Source organism: Balaenoptera physalus (assembly GCF_965194825.1).
Source record: "Balaenoptera physalus genome assembly, chromosome: 10".
Taxonomy (NCBI): domain Eukaryota; kingdom Metazoa; phylum Chordata; class Mammalia; order Artiodactyla; family Balaenopteridae; genus Balaenoptera; species Balaenoptera physalus.
In genome coordinates this window covers 63,000,925-63,023,673 of record NC_138889.1, presented here as the reverse complement: position 1 = coordinate 63,023,673, position 22,749 = coordinate 63,000,925, and the positions used below count along the sequence as shown (strand labels likewise).

At 56.4% G+C, this 22,749-nt stretch overlaps 3 protein-coding genes across 8 annotated transcripts in view; 2 read left to right on the top strand and 1 right to left on the bottom strand.

Moving 5' to 3' along the window:
* The window catches only part of ANAPC15 (anaphase promoting complex subunit 15), a 71,199-nt gene extending 64,491 nt beyond the window's left edge, over positions 1-6,708 (bottom strand). The window contains exon 1 of one of the 2 annotated variants that reach the window (XM_082411469.1): positions 6,328-6,708. The gene's annotated coding sequence lies outside the window, so the exon portion shown is untranslated. The remainder of the gene's footprint in view (positions 1-6,327) is intronic. The other variant, XM_082411471.1, reaches the window with a different exon arrangement.
* FOLR2 (folate receptor beta) lies at positions 649-5,467 on the top strand. Its single transcript, XM_082411450.1, has 5 exons — positions 649-1,438; positions 3,190-3,351; positions 4,408-4,596; positions 4,710-4,845; positions 4,999-5,467. Exons 2-5 carry the CDS (start codon positions 3,202-3,204, stop codon positions 5,283-5,285), a joined length of 762 nt encoding a protein of 253 aa, XP_082267576.1. The 5' UTR covers positions 649-1,438; positions 3,190-3,201; the 3' UTR covers positions 5,286-5,467.
* Positions 6,709-7,134: 426 nt separating the features above from the next.
* On the top strand, positions 7,135-22,684 carry INPPL1 (inositol polyphosphate phosphatase like 1). Of its 5 annotated transcripts, none has more exons than XM_082411378.1 (29): positions 7,135-7,273; positions 8,317-8,731; positions 11,550-11,613; positions 11,706-11,856; positions 12,087-12,207; positions 12,452-12,592; positions 12,836-12,929; positions 13,037-13,126; positions 13,308-13,406; positions 13,520-13,670; positions 13,760-13,866; positions 14,201-14,303; positions 14,387-14,583; positions 14,887-15,004; positions 15,641-15,737; positions 16,039-16,177; positions 16,295-16,394; positions 16,492-16,580; positions 16,816-16,897; positions 17,029-17,118; positions 17,673-17,786; positions 17,925-18,013; positions 18,453-18,540; positions 18,633-18,788; positions 19,034-19,112; positions 19,208-19,348; positions 20,677-21,349; positions 21,602-21,735; positions 21,848-22,684. In XM_082411378.1, exons 2-29 carry the CDS (start codon positions 8,535-8,537, stop codon positions 21,936-21,938), a joined length of 3,795 nt encoding a protein of 1,264 aa, XP_082267504.1. In that variant the 5' UTR covers positions 7,135-7,273; positions 8,317-8,534; the 3' UTR covers positions 21,939-22,684. The 5 variants fall into 5 exon arrangements, with proteins under 5 accessions (XP_082267504.1, XP_082267503.1, XP_082267500.1 ...); XM_082411377.1 differs by lacking the exon at positions 7,135-7,273 and adding an exon at positions 7,362-7,483; XM_082411374.1 differs by lacking the exon at positions 7,135-7,273 and adding an exon at positions 7,477-7,617.
* The last annotated feature ends 65 nt before the right edge of the window (positions 22,685-22,749 follow it).

Here is a 22,749-nt window from a genome sequence, read left to right as displayed (position 1 = left end):
AATATGAATATACTTAACACTACTGAATTGTATACTTAAAATGGTTAAGGCAGTAAATTTTATATAGTCTGTACTTTACCACAATTTTTTAAAAGGCTAAAAAATTGTTTAATTATATTTACAGAAATAGTAGATGGTGAGGTATTTTCATTTATCAGATTTGAGACAATTTTTCTCTGTGACCCTGGACTTCTGTACCTCATCTTCTACCTGTGTCCATCTGGCTGCTCATAAATTAATCTGATAGCTGCCATTTAAGCCTACTCAAGCAACCTAAATGTCCACCAATAGATGAATGGATAAAGAAGATGTGTTCATAGTAGCATTCTTCACAGTAGTCAAAAGGTGGAAGCAGCTCAAATGTACATGGATGGATGAATGGATAAAATGTGGTATATACACACAATGGAATATTACTCAGCCATAAAAATGAATGAAATATTGCCATTTGCAGCATATGAATGGATGTACAGATTATGATACTAAGTGAAATAAGTCAGGCAGAAAAAGACAAATATTATATGATATAACTTATATGTGGAATCTAAAAAAATAATACATTGCCGTGTGGTGTGGCCAAAAAATAATAATAATAATACAAATCAACTTATTTACAAAATAGAAACAGTCACAGACATAGAAAACAAACTTATGGTTACCAAACGGGAAAGGGGAGGGAGAAGGATAAATTAGGAGTATGGGATTAACAGACACACACCACTATATATAAAATAGATGAACAAGGATTTACTGTATAGCATAGGGAACTATATTCAATATCTTGTAATAACCTATAATGGAAAAGAATCTGAAGCTGTACACCTGAAGCTAACACAATATTATAAATCAACTATAGTTAAATAAAAAAATTTTTAAAGCCTACTCAATGTCAGGCTTTTCTACATATAATTCTCAACAATTTTCTTGTGAGCACACTGAAGCTGAGAAAGATTCAGTGATATTTCCCACAGTTGTGGGAGGGATAGAGCTATCACTGGGTCCCATGACCTGGCCCCAAAGCCTGGGTTCTTTCTCACTAGGTCCCATTCCCCTCAAGTTAGCATTATCCTAACAACCGCTTGGGGTAAAAAATTCAGATCCCCCTTGGAGATGAGCAATCATCTAGATTTTGATGCATGTTGAATGTGTGGACCCTGGAATGAATAAATTAACAAATAAAGAGATGAATGAAAACAGGAATGGATCATTTGACAGACTAAAGTAATCTTGAAGAGGGTGGGATCTTAAAAGAAGGCAGAGCAGGAGGAGAGCTGAAAGAGGAAATTGTATCTATGCTTAGCAGAGCTCCTAGTCAGTCTATCCGGCGCTGAGGACAGAGAACACAGAGGGCAGTGCTGCGGCTTGCAGCTGCTGCCAGCCTGAAGACAGGCCAATCCAGACAAAGTTGTGTGTGCGCCCAGCAGCAAAGGAGGCTCAGGCAAGTTGCCCTAAGGAGGGGATGGTGACAGGACACTGGGGAGACTTGGCAGGTTGGCGCATAGGGGCGGGGCATATCTCTCTTTAGAAAGTTCACTCTGGCTCCTGTGGGGAAGGTGACTTGAAGGGGAAGAAACTGGAGGAGGGAAGACCTCACCCCAAACACAGAGCCAAGGGAAGTGAATTCCAGAAACGTTTTCGGAGAGACCTTGCCAGGGCTTGGTGATCAACTGCGTGGGGGATGGGGACGGAGAGGAAAGTCTCTATTATCAACTCTTAGGTCCCTCCGTGACAGAGCCTAAAGGAACAGATCTGTCATGGGTGGGGTGAAAGGTGAGAGGCAATCATGGACAGAGTAGTGGGCCGTCACTTTTGCTGGGGGTCTCCCACGACTCTAAGTGCTTGTCTGGTTAGCAGCTCCAATGCGAGGGACTTTCATGTTGTCCCTCAGGTCCTAGGGTCCTGCATTTGTGTTTTGAGGGATAAGGCAGGGATCTGGTGCATCTGTCCAGAAAGAGCTGAGGAGGCCAGAGTCACGATGTCGGGGGTAGACAGGAGGAAATGGCTCTCAGAGAATAGGGAAGGAAAAAGTCTGAGAAAGCAAAGCTGTTTAAAAACAACCACCCCAGGGGCTTCCCTGGTGGTGCAGTGGTTAAGAATCTGCCTGCCAAGGCAGGCGACATGGGTTCGAGCTGGTCTGGGAAGATACCACATGCTGCAGAGCAACTAAGCCTGTGCGCCACAACTACTGAGCCTGTGCTCTAGAGCCCACGTGCCACAACTACTGAGCCCGCAGGCTACAACTACTGAAGCCTGTGCACCTAGAGCCTGTGCTCTGCAATAAGAAGCCACCGCAATGAGAAGCCTGCACACTGCAACGCAGAGTAGCCCCCACTAGACACAACTAAAGAAAGCCCTCGTGCAGCAACGAAGACCTAATGCAGCCAAAAATAAATTAAAAAAAAAAAGAAAAGGAAAAAAAAAGTAGAGTGCCAGTAGCAATCTAAATGTCCATCAACAGACTGAGTGGATAAAGAAGATGTGGTACATATATACAATGGAATATTACTCGGCCATAAAAAAGAATGAAATGATGCCATTTGCAACAACATGGATGGACCTAGAGATTATCATACTAAGTGAAGTAAACCAGACAGAGAAAGACAAGTATCATATGATACTGCTTATATGTCATTTCTGTATCATTTAACCAAACACCATCCTGCGTGTTACCTCACTTGATCCTTGTGCTGATCTGGAGAACTCAGCAGAGCTGGGTCGCTGCCACCCCAGGGCTAACAGGGTTTCTAACCCGGCATGGGAACCCAGGTGATCCAGGGTGTAAAGGCAGAGCACTTGCTGGACACAGGATGAGGGCACTGTGTGCCCCTGGCCCCTTTCAGGAGAGCAGAGCATGGACCTGAATTATTTAGTTACTTTTCTTAGATCAAGTCCAGAGAGAAGGTGAGAGCACAAGGCATCTCCTCCACCTTGGGAAGATTCCCCCAGGGCTCACCCTCTAATCCCAGATCTTCTGAGCCCTTCAAGCCTGAGGTGAGGGAGCCGCCCCTTTTGCCGATCTTCTCTACTTCATTCTCAAGGAGCCTCAGGACCCCAACACTGATGGAAGAGGGTCTGACCCCATCCTTCAGTGTGGAGCTGGGGAGACTGAGGCAGGAGGTGAAGGGGACACCCTGCATGGGACTCTCTCCCCTCAGGCTTTGGTCTCCCTAACCACAGCTGCCTCTGCAGGAAAAGAAAGACATGCCCTGGAAATTGACACCCCTTCTGCTGTTTCTGGCCTGGATGGCCTACAAGTGCAGTGCCCGGGCCAGGACAGACCTGTTCAATGTCTGCATGGATGCCAAGCACCACAAGATAAAGCCAGGCCCTGAGGACAAGCTACATGACCAGGTGAGGTTGGAGTGTGGCTCTGGGTGGGGAAGGGGCTTGTTCAGACAAGGAAGAGGAAGTCAGGGTGGTGAGGGAGGGGTCGCAGGGTCAGCCCATTCACCACACACACACATCCTGAGTTATCACTGTGGGAGAAGATGAAGGTAGGATGCGGGGGAGTGGCTGGCGTGATTCTAGGGGTGGCCTGCTCAGGATGGGATACCGTGTTGGCAATAAGGCGAAATGATCATTTACTGAGCACCTACCAGGTGTCATGTGTTTTCTGTGTGTGATTTCATATTCCCAGGGGCCCTGTAATGTGGGAAGATGATGTTCTCTTCCACATGACACAAATGAGGAAACTGAGGCCCAGAGAAGCACACGGACACACAGAGGAATGGGACAGGACTTGCCCTTGTAGTGGGGTAGGGGTAGGACTGAGGTGGGCAACTCCAGGGGTTTAAAGGGTGAGAGACTTCAGCGTATATTACTGCAGAGCGTATCCCCTTTCCTCCTTTGCTCAAAATGCCACCTTCCAGTGAGGCTGTTCACAACCACTCCATTTAAAATTTCAACAGTCATCCCATACTCCATATTTCCATTCCCTGCTGTAATTTCCTCCATATAACTGATCAGATCCTGATACATTTTTTTTCTCTTTTAGTTCTTACTGTCTCCCCTCACCAGAACACATATTTCTGTCTGTTTTGTTCTCTTCTGTATTCCCAGCATCTAGAACAGTAACTGGCATAAAACAAGTACTCAGTAATTATTTTTTACTGAAAAAATAAAATACTTTGTATAAAGTATCAAGTGCTGTATAAATGATAGCTATTGTCTCCCCAAAACAGGGTTTCTCCCAGGCTCTCACCATCCCCACCTCCCCATCACACTGTTGTAACTGAGTCTCTCCCAAGACCGGAGTTTCTGGAGGCCAAGGACAGAGAGGTCCTAACAGTGAGCGTTCCTAGGACAACCTACGTGGGGCAGGAGAGCAAGAGCCAAATGGGAAGAGGCTGGAGGTGGCAGAAGCTTGTGGTCTGGGCGGCAGTTAGTCTCACGTCTTCCCCCCTGCAGTGCATCCCCTGGAAGAAGAATGCCTGCTGCTCTGCCAAAGTCAGCCAGGAGCTGCACAGGGACACCTCCTCCCTGTACAACTTTAACTGGGATCACTGTGGCAAAATGGAGCCCGCCTGCAAGCGCCACTTCATTCAGGACAACTGTTTGTACGAGTGCTCCCCCAATCTGGGGCCCTGGATCCAGGAGGTACTGGTGTCTCCCTCACCTCACCCCAGCAGGCTGTCGCCCAACTCAGTCAAGGCTGTTCCTATCAACATCTCAGGCTGACTGGAGCCCTCCCTCCCCCCCGCTCCCCCCAGGTGAACCAGAGCTGGCGCAAAGAACGGTTCCTGAACGTGCCCCTCTGCAAAGAGGACTGTCAGAGCTGGTGGGAAGACTGCCGCACCTCCTACACCTGCAAGACCAACTGGCACAAGGGCTGGAACTGGACCTCAGGTGAGGGCCTGAGGGTGGGGAGATGGAGGTGGAGAATGGAGAAAGGGGGTTTGAGGATTTGGGGTTGGGCAAGGATTTCTAAGGGGGGCCAGAAATGAATGAGCTTTGGGCCCAGGGGCTGAATGTCCGTGCCTACCCTCTCTCCCCCTGCAGGATCTAACAAGTGTCCAACTGGGACCACCTGTGGCACATTTGAGTTCTACTTCCCCACGCCGGCAGCCCTGTGTGAGGGCCTCTGGAGTCACTCCTACAAGCTCAGCAACTACAGCCGGGGCAGTGGCCGCTGCATCCAGATGTGGTTCGACCCCGCCCAGGGCAATCCCAACGAGGAGGTGGCGAGGTTCTATGCCTTGGCCATGAGTGCTGGGGCCATGCCCCAGGGGATTAGACCTCTCCTGCTCTGCCTGGCCCTGATTTTGCCACTCTGGCTCCATGACTGAGTCCAGCCATCCCCAGACAGTCCCCAGGTTTGATGACCAGGCTGGGCTCAGCTCAGCTCCCACAAATGAGGAAGCCGTAAGCATGCTTCCATCCATTACCCATTCCTCTGTCATCTAGGTCCTGCTCCATGGTGGGGCCTGTGATTTATCTGACAGCCAGTTCTAATAAATAGACCAACACATCCGTGTCTGATGAATTATTTCGGTTGTAAGTTTGTGGGTAGTAGAGGGCAGATTCCATAGTTTTTGGATTCCTTCAGACTAGAGAAATGAGACATGGGTTTGAATCCCAGCTCTGCTCCTATGTGAAAGTGAAGCAGTTGCTTGACTGCTCTAAACCATACCTCCTCAATAAAATGAAGATAATAATCCTTCCTTCTCTCATGGTTGTTAAATGTTGCCTAAAAACCATGTGTGCCTAGTGCCTGCACATTAATAGTCCTCAGGGATCCTGTTGCCCTTGTAGCCCCAAATGAGAGCGCCAATTCCAGAACTTCATTATTTATACTGGGCCCCAAATACCCTTCTTTTCCCCCAGGTCTTGTCTGCCTGGCTCTGTGCTCAGCTCTGCTGCTCTGGAAAAGCTGGGGATGGGAGCCAGGGAAGGCTCTGGATTCCCAGGGCAGGGGGTGCAGCGGGTGTGGTGTCAAAATAAATTCACCCCATGTGGATTGAAGGGGCAGAGTTGGGGCTTGGGAGCCTCAGAGGAGGAAGAGAGCAGATTGGGGAGGGCATCTGTGAGGTTCCTGGGGAGGAAATACTCCGGAGGCTTGCACTGGTTCAGCCCTGCTGTGTCCTGGAAGCGTGGCTGGAAAAGCGGCGGAAACCCTTAGGGGCTTCCCAGGGGCAGGAACTTCTCCGGCACCTTTGTCCCCTCCAGGGTTGGTAGATATGCCTCTCCTAGAGGATTGCTCTGTCGTTGCACAGCCGCCAGGAACTGGGCCTGAGTTTATATCTCAGCGTCTCCCGCTTCCCCTTTCCCCCTGGGGAAGCCTTTGTCTCCACATCCCAACCGCAGTTATCCTCAGAGAGGCGCAGGTACCTGTGTGAGAACGCCAGGCAGGAGGTGTCATCAAGCTAGGACGAGAACCCAGGAGTGAAGACTCGTAGTCCAGGTCTCTCCCGCCGCCTCATACCAAGAGGTGACTGATAGGGGAAGTTGGCCACAGATTGGAGGACGAGTTATTGGGTTGCTGGAGGGGTCTTGAGACGCTGTTTACCGTGTGGGTGAGTCTCAGTCATTACATTTATCTAGTCTGGAAGGCCCCACGGACCCCGCTCCACGTCCCAGGCTTTGCTCCAGCTGGGTGAAGTCAATGCGTATTTGAAACAGAGACAGGAGTTCGTTGGAACTGACCCAGACACAGGTTCAATTTAACAAAGTGAAAGTTCTCTCGCAGGTTAAAGGGGATGCTCCGACAGCGGCCTAAGAGTTGGCAGCAATGGGAGCCAGGCTGGAGGCCTGCGCCTTTAAGGATCCAGGGGGCGGAGGGGCGGGGCAGGAAGCGGACTCCCAGGAGACGCAGCCACCGGCTAGGTCTTTTTTTGGGGAGGGGCAGGCCAGACCCTCCTAAGGACCCCGCCCCCTTTCCGGGAGGCCCAGGGGCCCTACCGCCCCTTGTGGGAGGGGAAGGGGCCGGGGGTTGTCGGAGTGATCCCGGTCTAGGGCGCTCCTGGCTCCGTGTCCCGCCCACAGAGGCTCAAGTTTGTTGACTTGGAGGGAGTAGCTGGGATGGGGGCGGGTGCTAATAATACCCGTTCGTTCCATTGCCGCGCTTAACAGTTTACACAGCTGTCACCTTCGTTACTCCTTAATTAATAATAAAAATAGCCGCTGTTCGGGAGCGCCCACTGAATGCCAGGCCCCGTGCGGAGAGCTTTACAAGAACAGTCCTATTGAGTCTGCCCTGATAAAGTTATCCCCATTTTACAGAGCCGGAAGGCGAGGCTCTGAGAGGCGCCGTGACTTGCCCGAGGTCAATCGGCAGGTTAGCTGCTCCGGAATCAAGGCACTGGGCCGGGCGAGGCGGGGCGCGGGTTCTACCCCCGGCTCGGCGGAGAGCCGCGGGGGCGGGGCGGCGGGCGGGGCGGAAGGCGAGGGGGGTGGGGGTGCAGCGGCAGAGGATGGCCATCTTAAGTGGCCGCTGAGAGTCCAGGGCTGCTTCCCTGGGGAAGGGGGCATCGGAGCAGCCCAGGAGGTGGGGGTCTGAGTACGGCGGCCGGGGCTCTGGGGAGAGGTCGGAAGCCCGGGGGTTTGAGGGAACTTTCTTCTAGATGGGCAAGGAAAGGCCTGACCTCGGACTGCTGAACCCCTCAAGGCCGGGGCCTGCGGGTATGGGGGATGGTGCCAGGGAACTTGGCCGAGAGGGGGGAAGGGCTCTGCCTGGGCTGAGAGGGGCTGCCAGGGACGGTGCATGGGGAGTCGAGGACACTGGACCTCCTCTGGGGGTTTGTGGGGGATCCCCCACGCGGGATTGGGACCCAGTGGAGTTTGGGGGTTCAGATCTAGGTGGGGGCTGGATTTCACGGGAGTTGGGGGTGATGGGGAGAGGGACGGCAGGAGGTTGGTTCATCATGGGATCCTTCGCGGATTTTGGTAACTGGATCCTACGAGTCTGTACGGGGGCCGAATGGAAAGGATTGGGGGGTGGAATCAGACGTTTATGGGAGTTGGGGGTCATATAATTGTGAGTATTGAAAGGAGGGGGAGGGGGTCGGGAATCCCAAAGTGTCGGGGCGCAGGATGGGTTGACTTGGGCTTGGAGGCGGGCGTTAGGAGCTGGATCTCCTCCGGGTGGTGATGGCTGGGCAGGATCGTTGTGGGGTTTGGGAGGCCGGCTTCCCCTGGTGTTTGGGGGGTCGCGGCTCCTTCGGGAATGCAGAGGGCAACTTCCCCGCGGGGAAGAGGGTGAGGGCAGGGGCGGGACGGGCCTTGGGCCGAGCGGTGGGGGTGGGGGCCGGCCGCCCGGCACTGCGCTCCGCTCCTGCCCCTCCCCCGCCGCCTCTGAACAAACTTTTCTTTCTCTTCAAGTTGAGGCCGGCGCTGCTGGCGGCGGCGGCTGCGCGGCAAACCGGGCGGCAAACGCGGCGGAGCACGGAGCCCCGATCCCCGTCTCGGTCCCGCCAGCGGATCATCAGGCCCGGTCCCCAGCCCCGGGACCCGGGGCCGGTCCCAGCCTCAGCGCCGAGCGTCCCGGGGCGGATGGCGCGGGGCGGTGGGCGCGGGCAGCGCTGAACCCTGCGCTGGCCATGGCCTCGGCGTGCGGGGCGCCGGGCCCAGGGGGCGCCGGGCCTGGGGCCGCTCTGGGCAGCCCGGCCCCCGCCTGGTACCACCGCGACCTGAGCCGCGCCGCCGCCGAGGAGCTGCTGGCCCGGGCAGGCCGCGATGGCAGCTTCCTGGTCCGAGACAGCGAGAGCGTGGCGGGAGCCTTCGCGCTCTGCGTCCTGTGAGTGGGGCCGAGGCTCCCGGCGGGCGGGGGCAGGGCCCGGGCTTCGTTGACTGCTGTGGGGAGGGCCCGGGACAGTGGGACGCCAGCGCCCGCCACAGTGGGGGCCTTGGCTTTCTGCTGGGCCTGAGGAAGGATGCCGGGAGCACTTCCTTCCTGCTGTGTGTCTGGGGGCACTTGCTGCGGCCCTGAGGGCAGAGTATGCGGGGTCTTGCGGCCCAGGGTCGCCGTAATTGGGAAAAGTGTAGGGAGTCTCTGGCAGACCCCCTCAGGCATCCTCCAGGCAGGGGTGAGGATGTGCATCCCACGGTTGTGTGCACTTCTGTTTATGTAGGGATTGGGTGTCTTGAGTGGGAGTTGGGGCCAGAGGAACTAATGGGGTGTGTGGGGATGCCCAGCAGCTTCCTTAGGGGGCCTTTCTGTGCCCCGGGACTGAGGCTGGGGCCTGCCTGGATATGTATGACTGGGGCTGGGGACAGGGTGGTGTTGAGAAGAAGGGGAGTGAGGCTGTATCGCTCCATGTCATTATTTCATGAATCAGTGAGTGAGTGTGTGTGCTCTGGCTCTGGGATCCTGCTGCCCTAGCCCTGAGCCATGGGTGCTGAGCGTGGGGCTAGACTTGGCAGCTCTCTGAGTGGGCCTGGTTTTGTGCTTGTACCCATCGGCGTGCATGGCATTGGTGTCGGGTGAGTTGGCACTTTCAGTTTTGGAGTCTTCTTGCTGAGCTGCCCCCCTGAGCCCCAGGATCTGACATTGGGTGGGCTCTTGTAGGCCTCTGGAGTGGAGGTGGTGAGTGGGAAGTGGTGGGGCTGCTTTGTTTAGACCTAGTTATGTTCCTCCTCAGGCCCGTGAGCCCTCCCAAGTCCCTATCTCTGTGTCTCTTTCTCCTCTGTTCTCCTCACATCTTTAGGGGTACACTGGCCTAGGCCAGTGGTTCTCAATTGGGGTTGATTTTACCCCTCAGGGGACATTTGGCAATGTCTGGAGACATTTTTGGTTGTCACAACTGGGATCGTACTACTGGCTCCTAGTGGGTAGGAGCCAGGGTTGCTGCTAAACATCCGACAATGCACAGTACTGTCCCTCACAACAAGGAATTATGTAGTCCAAAATGTCAGTGGTGCTGAGGGTTGAACAACCCTGGCCTAGGCAGTGGACCTGAAGAGGAAGGGGTCCCTTAAGTTTCAGCTTATGTCCCACATCTGAGGCCCAATAGGGAAGAGGGACAGCCTAGGCAGATGAATAACCTAGAGTCCTGCATGCCAACCCTCTCTGAGGCGTACCCCCTAATTAGGGAGGGGAGGGAGGCAGGTGCTAGATCAGCTGTTGAGTGGGAGGGGGACAGCTGGGCCTGTGTCTGGATGGGAACATTATTGTCCCAGGAGGGAAAAGTCCTGGCTGCATTGCCACGGGAGGGGATGGGTGGGGTGAGGGGCTGTCTGTGTGTGAGGGCTTCAGCTTTACCAGCTGACTCTGGTTACTCCCTGCATCTCATGAACCTGGGGGTGGGTGATCAGAAACATACTTGCTTACCTGTATATGCCACCCACGCATACAGGGGAAACATTCAGGACACAGCCCTGCCCCAGCAGGTGCAGTCAATCCAACCAGCAGGCCAGGATACAGGTCCTGGCCTCTGTCCTGACTTTAAATGCCAGCTCTGCCTTTTACTTACCTTTTACTTGCTCTGTGACCTTAGGCAAATCACTTTTCTTCTTTGCGCCTCAGTTTCCTCTTCTGGAAAAGAGGGATAATAATAATATCTGCCTTAAAATGTGAGGATTAAATGAGATCATGTCTGTAGGACGTTGAGTACCTGACTTGTCACAGAGACAGAATTCAGTTAATGGGATGCTATTACTTTTACAAACACAGACCCACAGTCCAAAAACCAACACACCCAGTCACACACAGATAGCCACACAGCTTGTGCCCAGTGGTCAGGAGAGCCCCTGAACGGGGCTCACCTGAGGGGAGAGGATGGCCCTGTGGCCAGGGTGTAGAGTCTCCTCAAATAGGCATTTGGTCCTCTCTAGTAATACCCACCTCGTGCCCAACACACACGGCCCAGGTGACCCCCTTTGCAAGCCTGCCCTGAGGTGCGGCTGCAGAGGGATCCTCCACCCCCACTGAGTGCAGCCTGTACCATCCAGGCCAGGCTCAGCTGTCACCTGCTCAGCTGTTGCTGCCATCTGTCAGCACCCCTCTTGCCCCTCCTTAGCTTGGGGCTCCTAGAGGCCCACCTCTCCCATAGAGGGCCCCCATGGGTCATCCCAATTTCCTGGTGTCTGGGGAAGCAGGGGAGAAAGCCCTAGAATGATATCCTTACACCCCCCAGCAAAACTGCTCCAGACACACCTGACTCCAGCAGAGCCAGACACCAGTGTAAACACAGGCAGCAGGCACACGTGTGATAGCACGTCACCCATGCACACAGACGGGTTACCCAGGCCTCTGAGGACTCTTACTCTGGCGGGGGGCCCAGACTGGTACCATAGCCCAGAGGGTCTGTTTAGACAGCTGTGGAGGCCACAGAAGAGCTGCCTGGTGCTTCCGGGGCCCTGCAGTGGGTGTGAAGCGTATGTATGCCTGGGGTGGGGGTGGGGGGGGGTGGGTCTGGGCATTCCTGCTCTGCTTGGCACTAGCAGGATGGAGTGGACTGGCCCCATCATTAACCCTGTGCAGCCCGGGCAAACAGCTTTAAGGAAACCTAGACGAGGGGCCTGGGGGCTGAGCCTGTTGGTAGGAGGAAGGGGGGTCTTGGGACTTAGACCCCAGCCTGGGGGTGACAGATTCTGATCCCCTGCTTTGCTGTCAGGTATCAGAAGCATGTGCACACATATCGAATTCTCCCTGATGGAGAAGATTTCCTGGCCGTGCAGGTAGGAGCTTAGACCCTGACCCCTGACCTTGATTACAGCCTAAGGTTTGGGACCAGCTGACTGATGCTTCTCCCACTCTTGCTGGCCTGCAGACCTCGCAGGGTGTGCCTGTGCGCCGCTTCCAGACCCTGGGGGAGCTCATCGGCCTGTACGCCCAGCCCAACCAGGGCCTGGTGTGTGCCCTGCTGCTGCCTGTGGAGCGGGAGCGAGAGCCAGACCTGCCGGATGACCGCGATGCCTCAGGTGCTGCCCGGGGTGCGGTGTACAAATGCCTTCCCTGCCCCCATCCCCGGCCGTTACCTGCGACTTCCCACCCCATCTTCTCAGCCTGACTCCCCTGAAGCCCCCTGCCACTCTCCATGGTGCCTGGGCCCTTTACCCCTTTCCACGCAAGTCTCTGACAGCCATCGTGTCCCCGGTACTTCACTGAGGGCAGGGGGCTCACACCGCTGCCCACTGGCCCCTGTCCACAGATGGGGAGGATGAGAAGCCCCCACTGCCCCCGCGCTCTGGCTCTACCAGCATTTCTGCCCCCCTCGGGCCCAGCAGCCCCCTGCCAGCCCCTGAGACCCCCACGACTCCGGCTGCTGAGAGGTGAGACCCCAACCCCCTCCTGAGCAGGAAGTCCCTTTCCTCTCTGAGAACTGTGTCCTCACCGAAGGTGGGAAGACCTTTAAGCCCCCAGCCCTCCCCAGGGACCCCCACCCTGTCTCAGCCCCAGAGGCGGACACCCTGGTCTGTCGTACTCTGCCACCTGTACCGTCTCCTCTAGGAATGGGGTGGGGGTGCTGGGACAGGGTCAGCGGGGCCTCCACTGACTTCTTAACCCCTCCTGAAGTGCTCCCAATGGGCTGAGCACTGTCTCGCACGAGTACCTGAAGGGTAGCTACGGGCTGGATCTGGAGGCTGTGCGGGGTGGAGCCAGCAACCTGCCGCACCTCACCCGCACCCTCGCCACCTCATGCCGGAGGCTGCACAGGTACCTGGGACATCAGCGCCACGCGCTGCACCCTTAACCTCTCACCTGTCCTCTCCCGCTGCCTTGCTACACAAATGCCCTGACCTTTGACCTCTGGCCCTGAACCAGGAACCAGCTATTGCCTCCTGACTTTTCCTCGCCTGAACCCTTGTATTCTCTCGGTGGCGGCTGAAGCTACACACTCAGCCCCTCTTCCCTGTACTTGGGTCGGGGTGGGGAGTTCTGACCTGATGTTTCCCATAGTGAGGTGGACAAGGTCCTGTCAGGCCTGGAGATCCTGTCCAAGGTGTTTGACCAGCAGAGCTCGCCCATGGTGACCCGCCTTTTGCAGCAGCAGGTGGGATTGTGGAGAGACCTCTGGGGAGTGGGTTCATGTTCTGGTGCTGGGTGGGGTGCCTCCTGCTGGGTGGCCTCACGGACGAGCCTCACACCTTCTCCCCGCAGAACCCACCACAGACTGGGGAGCAGGAACTAGAGAGCCTGGTGCTAAAGCTGTCAGTGCTAAAGGACTTCCTGTCAGGCATCCAGAAGAAGGTGCCCTGACCCCTGACCTCTGATCCCTGACCCACTCACCAGTCCCTGGCCACTTGGCGTTGTTCTAACTGATCTGAACCCTGAATCTGTAGTTTAGCACTGAGCCCCACATCAGCCGTGTCCCTCCCCGCCCCAGCCCTCAGCAGGGCTCCTGACCTTGCCCTGCCCTTGCCCCCTCCAGGCCCTGAAGGCCCTACAGGACATGAGTTCCACAGCACCCCCGGCCCCGCTGCAGCCATCCACACGTAAGGCCAAGACCATCCCCGTGCAGGCCTTTGAGGTACATGGTGGGGGGTGGGGGGGAACCTCACAGGGCAAAGAGCGGGCGGAGGTGAAGGGGGTGCTGCCTGCCCCCAGGTCTTTTCAGCAGCCCCTCCACCTCCTGGCCTGTAGGTGAAGCTGGATGTGACCCTGGGTGACCTGACCAAGATTGGGAAGTCACAGAAGTTCACGCTGAGTGTGGATGTGGAGGGCGGGCGGCTGGTGCTGCTGCGGAGACAGCGGGACTCGCAGGAGGACTGGACGACCTTCACGCATGACCGCAGTGAGCCAGGGACCAGCCTGGGATGGGGGGCGGGGTGGGCCCCTGGGCCTCAGGGCACAGGCTGGTGTGACCCATCCTCCATCCCCTAGTCCGCCAGCTCATTAAGTCCCAGCGGGTCCAGAACAAGTTGGGCGTCGTGTTTGAGAAAGAGAAGGACCGGACACAGCGCAAGGACTTCATCTTTGTCAGCGCCCGGGTGAGCAGTGGGTGGGCCAGGCCACTGGGGACTGCAGGAGTCCCTGCTGGATGGGAAGAGAGGGAACACATGATGTAGGCACGCCATCCCTCGTGGTGGGGGCAGTTCTGACGGAGCAGAGAGTGTGTATACTGAGAGTGGGCGGCCTGAGGGTGGATTCAAATATTCAGTGAACATTTCCTGAGCACCTGTTGTATGCTTGAGGAGTGGGTGTATGGTGGTGAGCCAGAGAGGCATGTCCCTCTCCTCCTGGACCTGCCACCTAGCAGGGTGTCCCCATGGAAGGGGGTTTCCTGGCCACCCACCTGCCCCTGACTGGCTGCTGTCCCCCTAGAAGCGGGAGGCCTTCTGCCAGCTGCTGCAGCTCATGAAGAATAAGCACTCCAAGCAGGACGAGCCCGACATGATCTCCGTCTTCATAGGCACCTGGAACATGGGTCAGGCCCGTGCAGGGGCTGGGGTGGGAGAGAGGAAGGGCCCCATGCAGGGGCCTGACCGCCCGCATCCCCTCCCCCTCCAGGAAGTGTGCCGCCTCCAAAAACTGTGACATCTTGGTTCACATCGAAGGGTCTGGGGAAGACCCTGGATGAGGTCACGGTGACCATACCCCATGACATCTATGTTTTTGGGACCCAGGAGAACTCGGTGGGCGACCGCGAGTGGCTGGACCTGCTCCGCGGGAGCCTCAAGGAGCTCACAGATCTGGATTACCGCCCGGTGAGGGTCATCCTCTTGTCCAGCCTGCCTCCTCACACACTGCCCCCAACTATCCTGCTTGACCTCACGCACGACCCTGGAGAGCTCTCCCTCTGGTCCCTGGGCATATCCTTTAGGAAGTCTAACTGGAGTCCTTTATGCTGTGGGAAGGGTTCTTTCTCTCTGGTCCCTCAGGAAAAAGGAGTGGCAGCCCTTCCTATTTTGTGACTTCCAGAACAGTCTGTAGTATAGGCTGGGCGGGGTGGGGGAGATGTGGACAGTGGCCCAGCTCGGGGCAGGGGTGACCCCGCACCCCCTCCCCAGATTGCCATGCAGTCACTGTGGAACATCAAGGTGGCTGTGCTGGTCAAGCCAGAGCATGAGAACCGCATCAGCCATGTCAGTACATCCAGCGTGAAGACTGGCATCGCCAATACCCTGGGTGAGTAGGGAGGGTGGGGTCCCTCTGTCCAGACTTCTTTTTTTTTTTTTTTGTCCACGCTTCTTGCTTCATCTCCAGCCCAGGGTCCAGGGTCTCCCCCTTTTGGGTAGTCTCAGCTTTCCCATCTATAGAACTGTTTGAACTTTGCAAAGCATGTTCGTATTCTAAATCTCTTCCAGCCCCACCAGGAAGGCAGGGCCAGGATAATTACCTCCATTTCTTAGATGATAAAACTCAGGCCCAGAGTGGTCAAGTGAGCTGTCCAAGGTCACACAGCTAGTACGTGGTAGAGCCCGGCACCTGGCATAGTGCCCAGGTCTCCCTGTTTGCAGTCCAGTGGTCCCTCAGGATAGATTCTGCTCAGAATCTGCAGGTTCTTGCAGCTTCACCATTGGGGTCCCCTGTGATCTCCAGGGGCTCTCTGTTCACACATGCCGACAGACCCAGGCCATCCAGATGGGGCTGCATGTGCCCCGTGTGGACCCCCGGGAAGGCGTGGGTGTGTGTGCAGGGGCCTGCCTGCCTCATGGTATGTGGGGAAGTTGGGAGGATCTTCCCACTGCTGCTTAGATAGGCAGAGGGGAGAGTCGGGAGCCCACCGGTGGTGACTCAGGCCTTCTTCTGTTGCCCTGACAGGAAACAAGGGGGCCGTGGGTGTCTCCTTCATGTTCAATGGCACCTCGTTTGGCTTTGTGAATTGCCACCTCACCTCGGGAAATGAGAAGACTGCCCGGTGAGGGGGCACCTTCCCAGCTGTCTCTTTAGTCTCATCCTCTATTCACCAAACACCTATTCCCTCTCCCATATCCTAGTCTATAGTACATCCTACATCCCTGTCCCCCAAGGCCCCCTTCTTCCTTACCTCAACTCAGGACCCCTCTGTCTCTCCCTGACTTTGACCTTGTCCCCAGTTCCTTCCTCTGTCCCCAGGGACCCTGATCCCTGGCCCATCCCTGACCCCAGCCAGAGATGTCTTACCTTCACGCCTGTCCCTGACACCTGACCCTGGAGGCCTCCCCCCACCCCCACTGTAGACGGAACCAGAACTACCTGGACATCCTGCGGCTGCTCTCGCTGGGTGACCGGCAGCTCAGTGCCTTTGACATCTCTCTGCGTTTCACTCACCTCTTCTGGTTTGGGGACCTCAACTACCGCCTTGACATGGATATACAGGTGTGAGCAGGGCCCGGCAGGTGGCTGGTAGGGAGGCTGGGCTGGGGGCCAGGTGGGCTCTCACCTCTGGCTTTGGCTCGAGGGGGAAAGTCTCCAGCCTTTGTGTCCCCACCCCAGGAGATCCTGAACTACATCAGCAGGAAGGAGTTTGAGCCCCTGCTCAGGGTGGACCAGCTCAACCTGGAGCGGGAAAAGCACAAGGTTTTCCTTCGATTCAGTGAGTATGGGCCTGGCGGGGGTCCCTGAAGGCCAGGATCCTTGTGGTATCCCTGGGTCTTCCGGGCCCTGACTCCTCCATCCCCCGCCTTCCCTAGGTGAGGAGGAGATCTCCTTCCCACCCACCTACCGCTATGAGCGGGGTTCCCGGGACACATACGCCTGGCACAAGCAGAAGCCAACTGGGGTGAGTGAAGAGAAGGAGCTGGGCCTGGGGAGACACCCCAGGGCTGCAGTGAATCAAGAGTTTGTGTGGGGTCAAGGGTCCAGGCCTCTGCACTTACCGCTCCAGCTTCTATGACCCCTTGGGGCCTCAGGGGTGACCCTGCATGTTGTGAGGCTCCAAGGAAGGAGGTGGGCGCTAGGGCCGCTGTGGTGGGGCCCCAGCTGACCTCTGACCATGCTGCTATCCCCTGCCCCAGGTCCGGACCAACGTGCCTTCATGGTGTGACCGGATTCTCTGGAAGTCCTATCCCGAGACTCACATCATCTGCAATTCCTATGGTCAGAGCCTCCCGGACAGGGTGATGGGTGATCCTGGGAGGTCACTGACCCGACTCTGCCTCAGCTTTGGGAAGTGCAAGCAGAGAATAAGGAGCTTTCCCCTGAGCCCTCATTCCTGCTCCCCTCCCCAGGTTGCACAGATGACATCGTCACCAGCGACCACTCCCCCGTGTTTGGGACATTTGAGGTTGGGGTTACCTCTCAGTTCATCTCCAAGAAAGGTGGCTATTCTGGATGTGCTTGTGGGTGTGGCATCCATCTGGGTGGCTGCAGGTGCTGGCCTGGGGATGTGCATAGGTTTGAATACGTCTAAGTGTGTGTGTGTGTGTGTGTTTGGGTGTTTACATGTATGTGTAGGAATGTTTCTGAATATATGATGTGTGAGGGTGTCTGGGTTGCCTGGGTCATCACAGGAGGTACATGCCCAAGAGCGTGTGAACGTAAACATGTACGTGTGTCTATCTGCCTGGGGCCACATGAGTACCCGAGTGTGCCTGGTGGTGTGGTGGGTTGTTGGCGGGCATATCCTGCAGGCATTCTGGTCCCTGGCCCCCTCTCAGATGGTCTCTCATCTTGGATTATCTGTTTGTCCCAGTGCCAGGTCTGGACTTTGGGGTCTCGCTACTGGTTGCTTGGGATGGAGGAGGCCCCTCCTGGCCTTCCCTCCTGCTCTGCCAGGGCTGCTGATTCCCTGTCCCAGCACTCAGTCTCTCTGTCCCGTTCCTTCTGCCACCCTCTCAGCCCTCCTGTCTATATTCCTCCCTTTGCCCCTCAGGGCTCTCGAAGACCTCAGACCAGGCCTACATCGAGTTTGAGAGCATCGAGGCCATTGTGAAGACGGCCAGCCGCACCAAGTTCTTCATTGAGTTCTACTCCACCTGCCTGGAGGGTCAGAGGCGGGGCCCAGGGCTGGGTGTGGGCCACAGGGTATGGGAGGCCCGAGGTGCCCAGAGTGGTCAGCCCCCTAGTTAGAGAGAAGGGAAGCTGAGAGGTGGCGCTCAGTTGGGTGTCCCTCACCCCCACCCAGAGTACAAGAAGAGCTTCGAAAATGATGCCCAGAGCAGTGACAACATCAACTTCCTCAAGGTGCAGTGGTCCTCACGCCAGCTGCCCACGGTGAGGCTTGTGGGTGAGGACACAGAGAGGGAGGTGCAGCAGAGCGCCACCTGGAGCCTGCCTGGGAGGGCGGGCAGAGCCGGCAGCATGGGCTTGTGTGTGGGGTGGGTGTGAGTGAGGATGAGGGCACGTGCTTTGGGGGAGTGGGGGGAGCCAAGTTGCAGCTGGTTCATTCATTCGTTCAATGAATAGTTCTTGAGCCTTTGCTAAACATCAGGTCCCGTGTTGGCCATTGCTGATGCAGAAAATTAATTAATTACAGGGCTGTTAAGTGCTCTGAGAGGCCCATGCAGGACTGTGTCTTCTACCTTATGGATTAGGATCTTTCCTAAGAGTGGATGGGAGTGAGCACGGACGAGCTTGAGGGTGGGGTGAGTGGTGGTGTGGCAGGAGGGGGTGGGTGGGCCTTTGTTCCTCACTGGGCCTCTCTGCTCCCCAGCTCAAGCCCATTCTGGCTGACATCGAGTACCTGCAGGACCAGCACCTCCTGCTCACAGTCAAGTCCATGGACGGCTACGAATCCTATGGTGAGGGTTGAGGGGGGCCAAGGGGCACAGAAAGCCGGGCAGGGCCCTAGAAAGGCTTGGCAGTCTGCTGGTCTGCTCCATCTGCCCTTCAGGGGAGTGCGTGGTGGCGCTCAAGTCCATGATTGGCAGCACGGCCCAGCAGTTCCTGACCTTCCTGTCCCACCGCGGCGAGGAGACAGGCAACATCCGTGGCTCCATGAAGGTGCGGGTGCCCACAGAGCGCCTGGGCACCCGTGAGCGACTCTATGGTGGGGGCCCCATTGGGAGGGGTGTGGGGCATAAGACGGGGTGGTGTGGGCGGGCCTAGGAGGGGAAGACCAGGGCTGCAGGGAGGGCATGTTGGGATCCCTGGAACATGTGGCAGTTCTGCAGCCAGGTCTGGGGGTGGGCCTGCCCTAAGGAGTAGCTGGGAAGGGGCTAGCAGCCCACTGGGGTGTCTGTGGGATGCAGGACCCCAAGTCTCCTCTGAGTCTCCTTTCCCTTCCTCCCCCAGAGTGGATCAGCATTGATAAGGATGAGGCAGGAGCAAAGAGCAAAGCCCCCTCTGTGTCCCGAGGCAGCCAGGAGCCCAGGTGAGCTGGGGCTGTGTGGTGTGCTACGTGAGGGGTGCCCGGGGGCTCTTGGTCAGCCCCTACTTCACCTCTCCTCCCCTGTGCACCCCTGGCAGGTCAGGGAGCCGCAAGCCAGCCTCCGCAGAGGCCTCCTGTCCGCTCTCCAAGTTATTTGAAGAACCAGAGAAACCACCACCAACTGGGAGGCCCCCAGCCCCACCTCGAGCTGCTCCCCGGGAGGAGCCCTTGACCCCCAGGTGAGAGAAGGAAACTGTCACCCCCTGACTCTATCCATCGCTGTGCGTGGCTCTCAGGGCCAGCTTGGGGATCATCTGCTGCTTGGCTGCTCTGCTGCCGCATGGCCGGAGGTGCCAGGGCCCTACGCTTGTGGCCACTGGCCAGCCAGGCCTCCTGAAGGTGTGGCTCTCTGGTCAAAGGGAGCACAGTCAGTCCTTTCCTCTCAATTCTGCCTTAAAAACTAGAATTAGAAATTGTTTCTGCAACAGCTCCCTCTGTGTAAACACTTAACTTGAGGCTTCGTCTCAGCACGGATTTTCCTAGGGGCGTTCTATGGACCACTGTCCTACAAGATGCCCTGCTGGTAACTGGTCTATTGTCAAATGGGTTTGGGAAATGGTTGTTGCTAGATTCTTTTCTTAGGTATTCCCAGTGCACAATAGTATCAGCAAAAGCTCTGAGCATGTGGACAGGAAGGAAATCCTTTTTCAACTCTGTTGAATATAGTTTCCCAAACTTAATGGGCCAGGAAACTTTTCCATGCAATAACTATTAATATCCTGGGGAACTACAGTTGACCCTTGAACATGGCAGGGGTTAGGGGTGTATAACTTATAGTCATCCCTCTGTATCCCCAGTTCTTCCATATCTGCAGTTCCACATCCACGGGTTCAACCATTGTGGATTGTAGATCATGTAGTGCTGCAGTACTGAAAAAAATACGCATATGAGTGGATTCAAGCCCGTGCAGTTCAAGCCCGTGTTGTTCAGTGGTCAACTGTAGTATTCTGTGGATCATACTTTGGGAAAGTGAGGCTTGCTTTTTAATTATATCTAATTGTTACTTGAACGTAAATAAAAACTGCTGGTGTGTTTTCAGTCATCTTCAGCTGTTATCAGTCACCTTGGTTTTATCTCCAGGCTTGAGTAAAACTAACCTGAATCCCTGAGTAAGATTCCCCAGTAGATCGGCCTCAGGTGCCTCCAGAGGCTTTCCGAATCTGGCTGGTCATTCTCATTGAAGGCTTTTATTGTCCTGCTTTCTGGCCTCTGTTTTCACCCATTTACGCTCAGCTTTCACCGTTAAAAAATCAAAAAAGATTGCAGAATCTTAGCGAGTAAGGCAAGGAAGTTTAGGGGTTATCCATTCAACTCCCCTGTTTCCCCAGTTTTAGAGATGAGGACCTCAAGGGACAGAGAGGGAAAGTGATGTGCTCAAGGCCACATGCAAGTCTAGGACCACGGGCTTACGTCTCCTGACTCGCAGTCCGGTTCTCCTTCCACTGCACCCACCGCCTTCCCTTTGGGTTGCTGGGTCCTGATTTAGTTATTCTGCTCCCAAACCCAGGTTGAAGCCAGAGGGCGCTCCAGAGCTGGAAGGGGTGGTGGCGCCCTCACCCAAGAACAGCTTCAATAACCCTGCCTACTACGTCCTTGAAGGGGTCCCACACCAGCTGCTGCCCCCGGAGCCACCCTCGCCTGCCAGGGCCCCTGTCCCACCTGCCACCAAGAACAAAGTGGCCATCACAGTGCCTGCTCCGCAGCTTGGGCGCCACCGGCCTCCCCGTGTGGGAGAGGGAAGCTCATCAGATGAAGAGTCTGGGGGCACGCTGCCCCCTCCAGACTTTCCACCCCCACCTCTGCCAGATTCGGCCATCTTCCTGCCCCCCAGCCTGGATCCTTTGCCAGGGCCAGTGATCCGGGGCCGCAGTGCGGGTGAGGCCCGTGGCCCACCACCTCCCAAGGCCCATCCAAGACCCCCACTGCCCCCAGGCCCCTCACCCACCAGCACTTTCCTGGGGGAGGTAGCCAGTGGGGATGATCGCTCCTGCTCAGTGCTGCAGATGGCCAAGACACTGAGTGAGGTGGACTACGCTCCTGCCGCACCTGGCCGCTCCGTGCTCCTGCCAGGCCCCCTGGAGCTGCAGCCGCCCCGGGGACTGCCCTCGGACTACGGCCGGCCTCTCAGCTTCCCTCCACCTCGCATCCGAGAGAGCATCCAGGAGGACCTGGCAGAAGAGGTATGTGGACCAGGGGTGGCTGTCGGTGTGTGCTTGCCCATGGGTCGTGGTATCCTTTTACTTCATTCAGCACTCAGTGATGTTGCCTCTGCCCTGAGCTGGGCACTGGGGAGGAGTTGGAGGTCACATGAATCAGCCCTGCTCCTGGCCTCTCTCCCCACCCCAGAGCACGCGGTAGAATGTGGCTGTGTGCAGGTCCTTCAGTGTGTGAGGCACCCTCCGTGCTCTCTCTGACGTGCCCTATTCCCTCAGGCTCCGTGCCCGCAGGTCGGGCGGTCTGGTGGGCTGGGCGAGGCAGGCATGGGAGCCTGGCTGCGGGCCATCGGCTTGGAGCGCTATGAGGAGGGCCTGGTGCACAATGGCTGGGACGACCTGGAGTTTCTCAGGTGGGGGCGGGGCTGGAGGTGGATCGGGTGGGGGTGGGGCTGGCCTCGGGGGTTAGAGCTACGGGCTCTCTGGACCACCTTGCCCTTCTCCCAGCGTTTTTTACCCCTACAGCGACATCACCGAAGAAGATCTGGAGGAAGCTGGGGTGCAGGACCCGGCTCACAAGCGCCTCCTTCTGGACACCCTGCAGCTCAGCAAGTGATCGCGGTGACACTGCGAAGCTAAGAACTGAGCGCCTCAACCCGCCCTTGAAGGCCCAGCCAGAGCTCCGGAGTTGAAAAGTTACGAGCGGGCGGGGCAGTACTTCTCTGCCTATTTATTGGGGATCTGCGTTCCCTACTGCCCAATCATTTGGAATGCCCTAGTTAGGACATCCTGCCCCTCACCTTTTAGAGTCAGGGCTCGGGAGGTCAGTTGCCGTGGTTACCAAGGATCTTGGTTTTTCTGGTGCTGTCCTCCCTTTCTGGACCCCTCCTCCAGCCCCAGGGAGGCCATGGGGTCCATATGGGTACGTCATGGGCCCCCACTTTCACCGTTGTTCCTGCTGCCCTCCACCTGGCCTGAACCACAGGTGGAGGGGCTCGGCTAGGACCTCTCCCAACCCCCATTCTGGGGGGTGTCCGTCCGGAAATGAAGGAATAGCCCGAGAACTGGGCTGGGGTTTATTTAAGCTTTTCTGTATGGGCTTAGGGAGGGCGGGCACTTTAATGTTATGGGGGCCGGTTTAGGTTGGGGGGGGGAATAATTTTGGCCATAAAGCGCCAGTTTGCTTAGTTTTGTCTCCTGGTCTGTACCGCCCTGCCCTGGGGCTGTGTGGCAGCTCGGGGTTCCTCGCTGGTCACAAGGGGAACCGGTCTCTTGCAGGTAGCCTGTCCCCATCTTGGGTACTCAGAAGGGTTGCCGGTGTGCTGTCTTCAATAAATTAAGTTTTATTTGGGTTGAGCAAAACTCACCTCAATAAATTACAAGTTTTTCAAAGGAAAAGAGCAACAACAGCAACAACGACAAAAAAA

Bases quoted from the DNA above. Each gene is read 5' to 3' on its own strand.
- INPPL1 (XM_082411374.1), top strand. From the start codon at position 7,560: ATGGGCAAGGAAAGGCCTGACCTCGGACTGCTGAACCCCTCAAGGCCG. The intron at 7,618-8,316 runs GTATGGGGGATG...TTTCTCTTCAAG, and splicing joins CTCAAGGCCGGGGCCTGCGG to TTGAGGCCGGCGCTGCTGGC. The intron at 16,178-16,294 runs GTGTGAGCAGGG...TCCCCACCCCAG, and splicing joins GCCTTGACATGGATATACAG to GAGATCCTGAACTACATCAG.
- FOLR2 (XM_082411450.1), top strand. From the start codon at position 3,202: ATGCCCTGGAAATTGACACCCCTTCTGCTGTTTCTGGCCTGGATGGCC. The intron at 4,597-4,709 runs GTACTGGTGTCT...CGCTCCCCCCAG, and splicing joins TGGGGCCCTGGATCCAGGAG to GTGAACCAGAGCTGGCGCAA. The intron at 4,846-4,998 runs GTGAGGGCCTGA...CTCCCCCTGCAG, and splicing joins GGGCTGGAACTGGACCTCAG to GATCTAACAAGTGTCCAACT.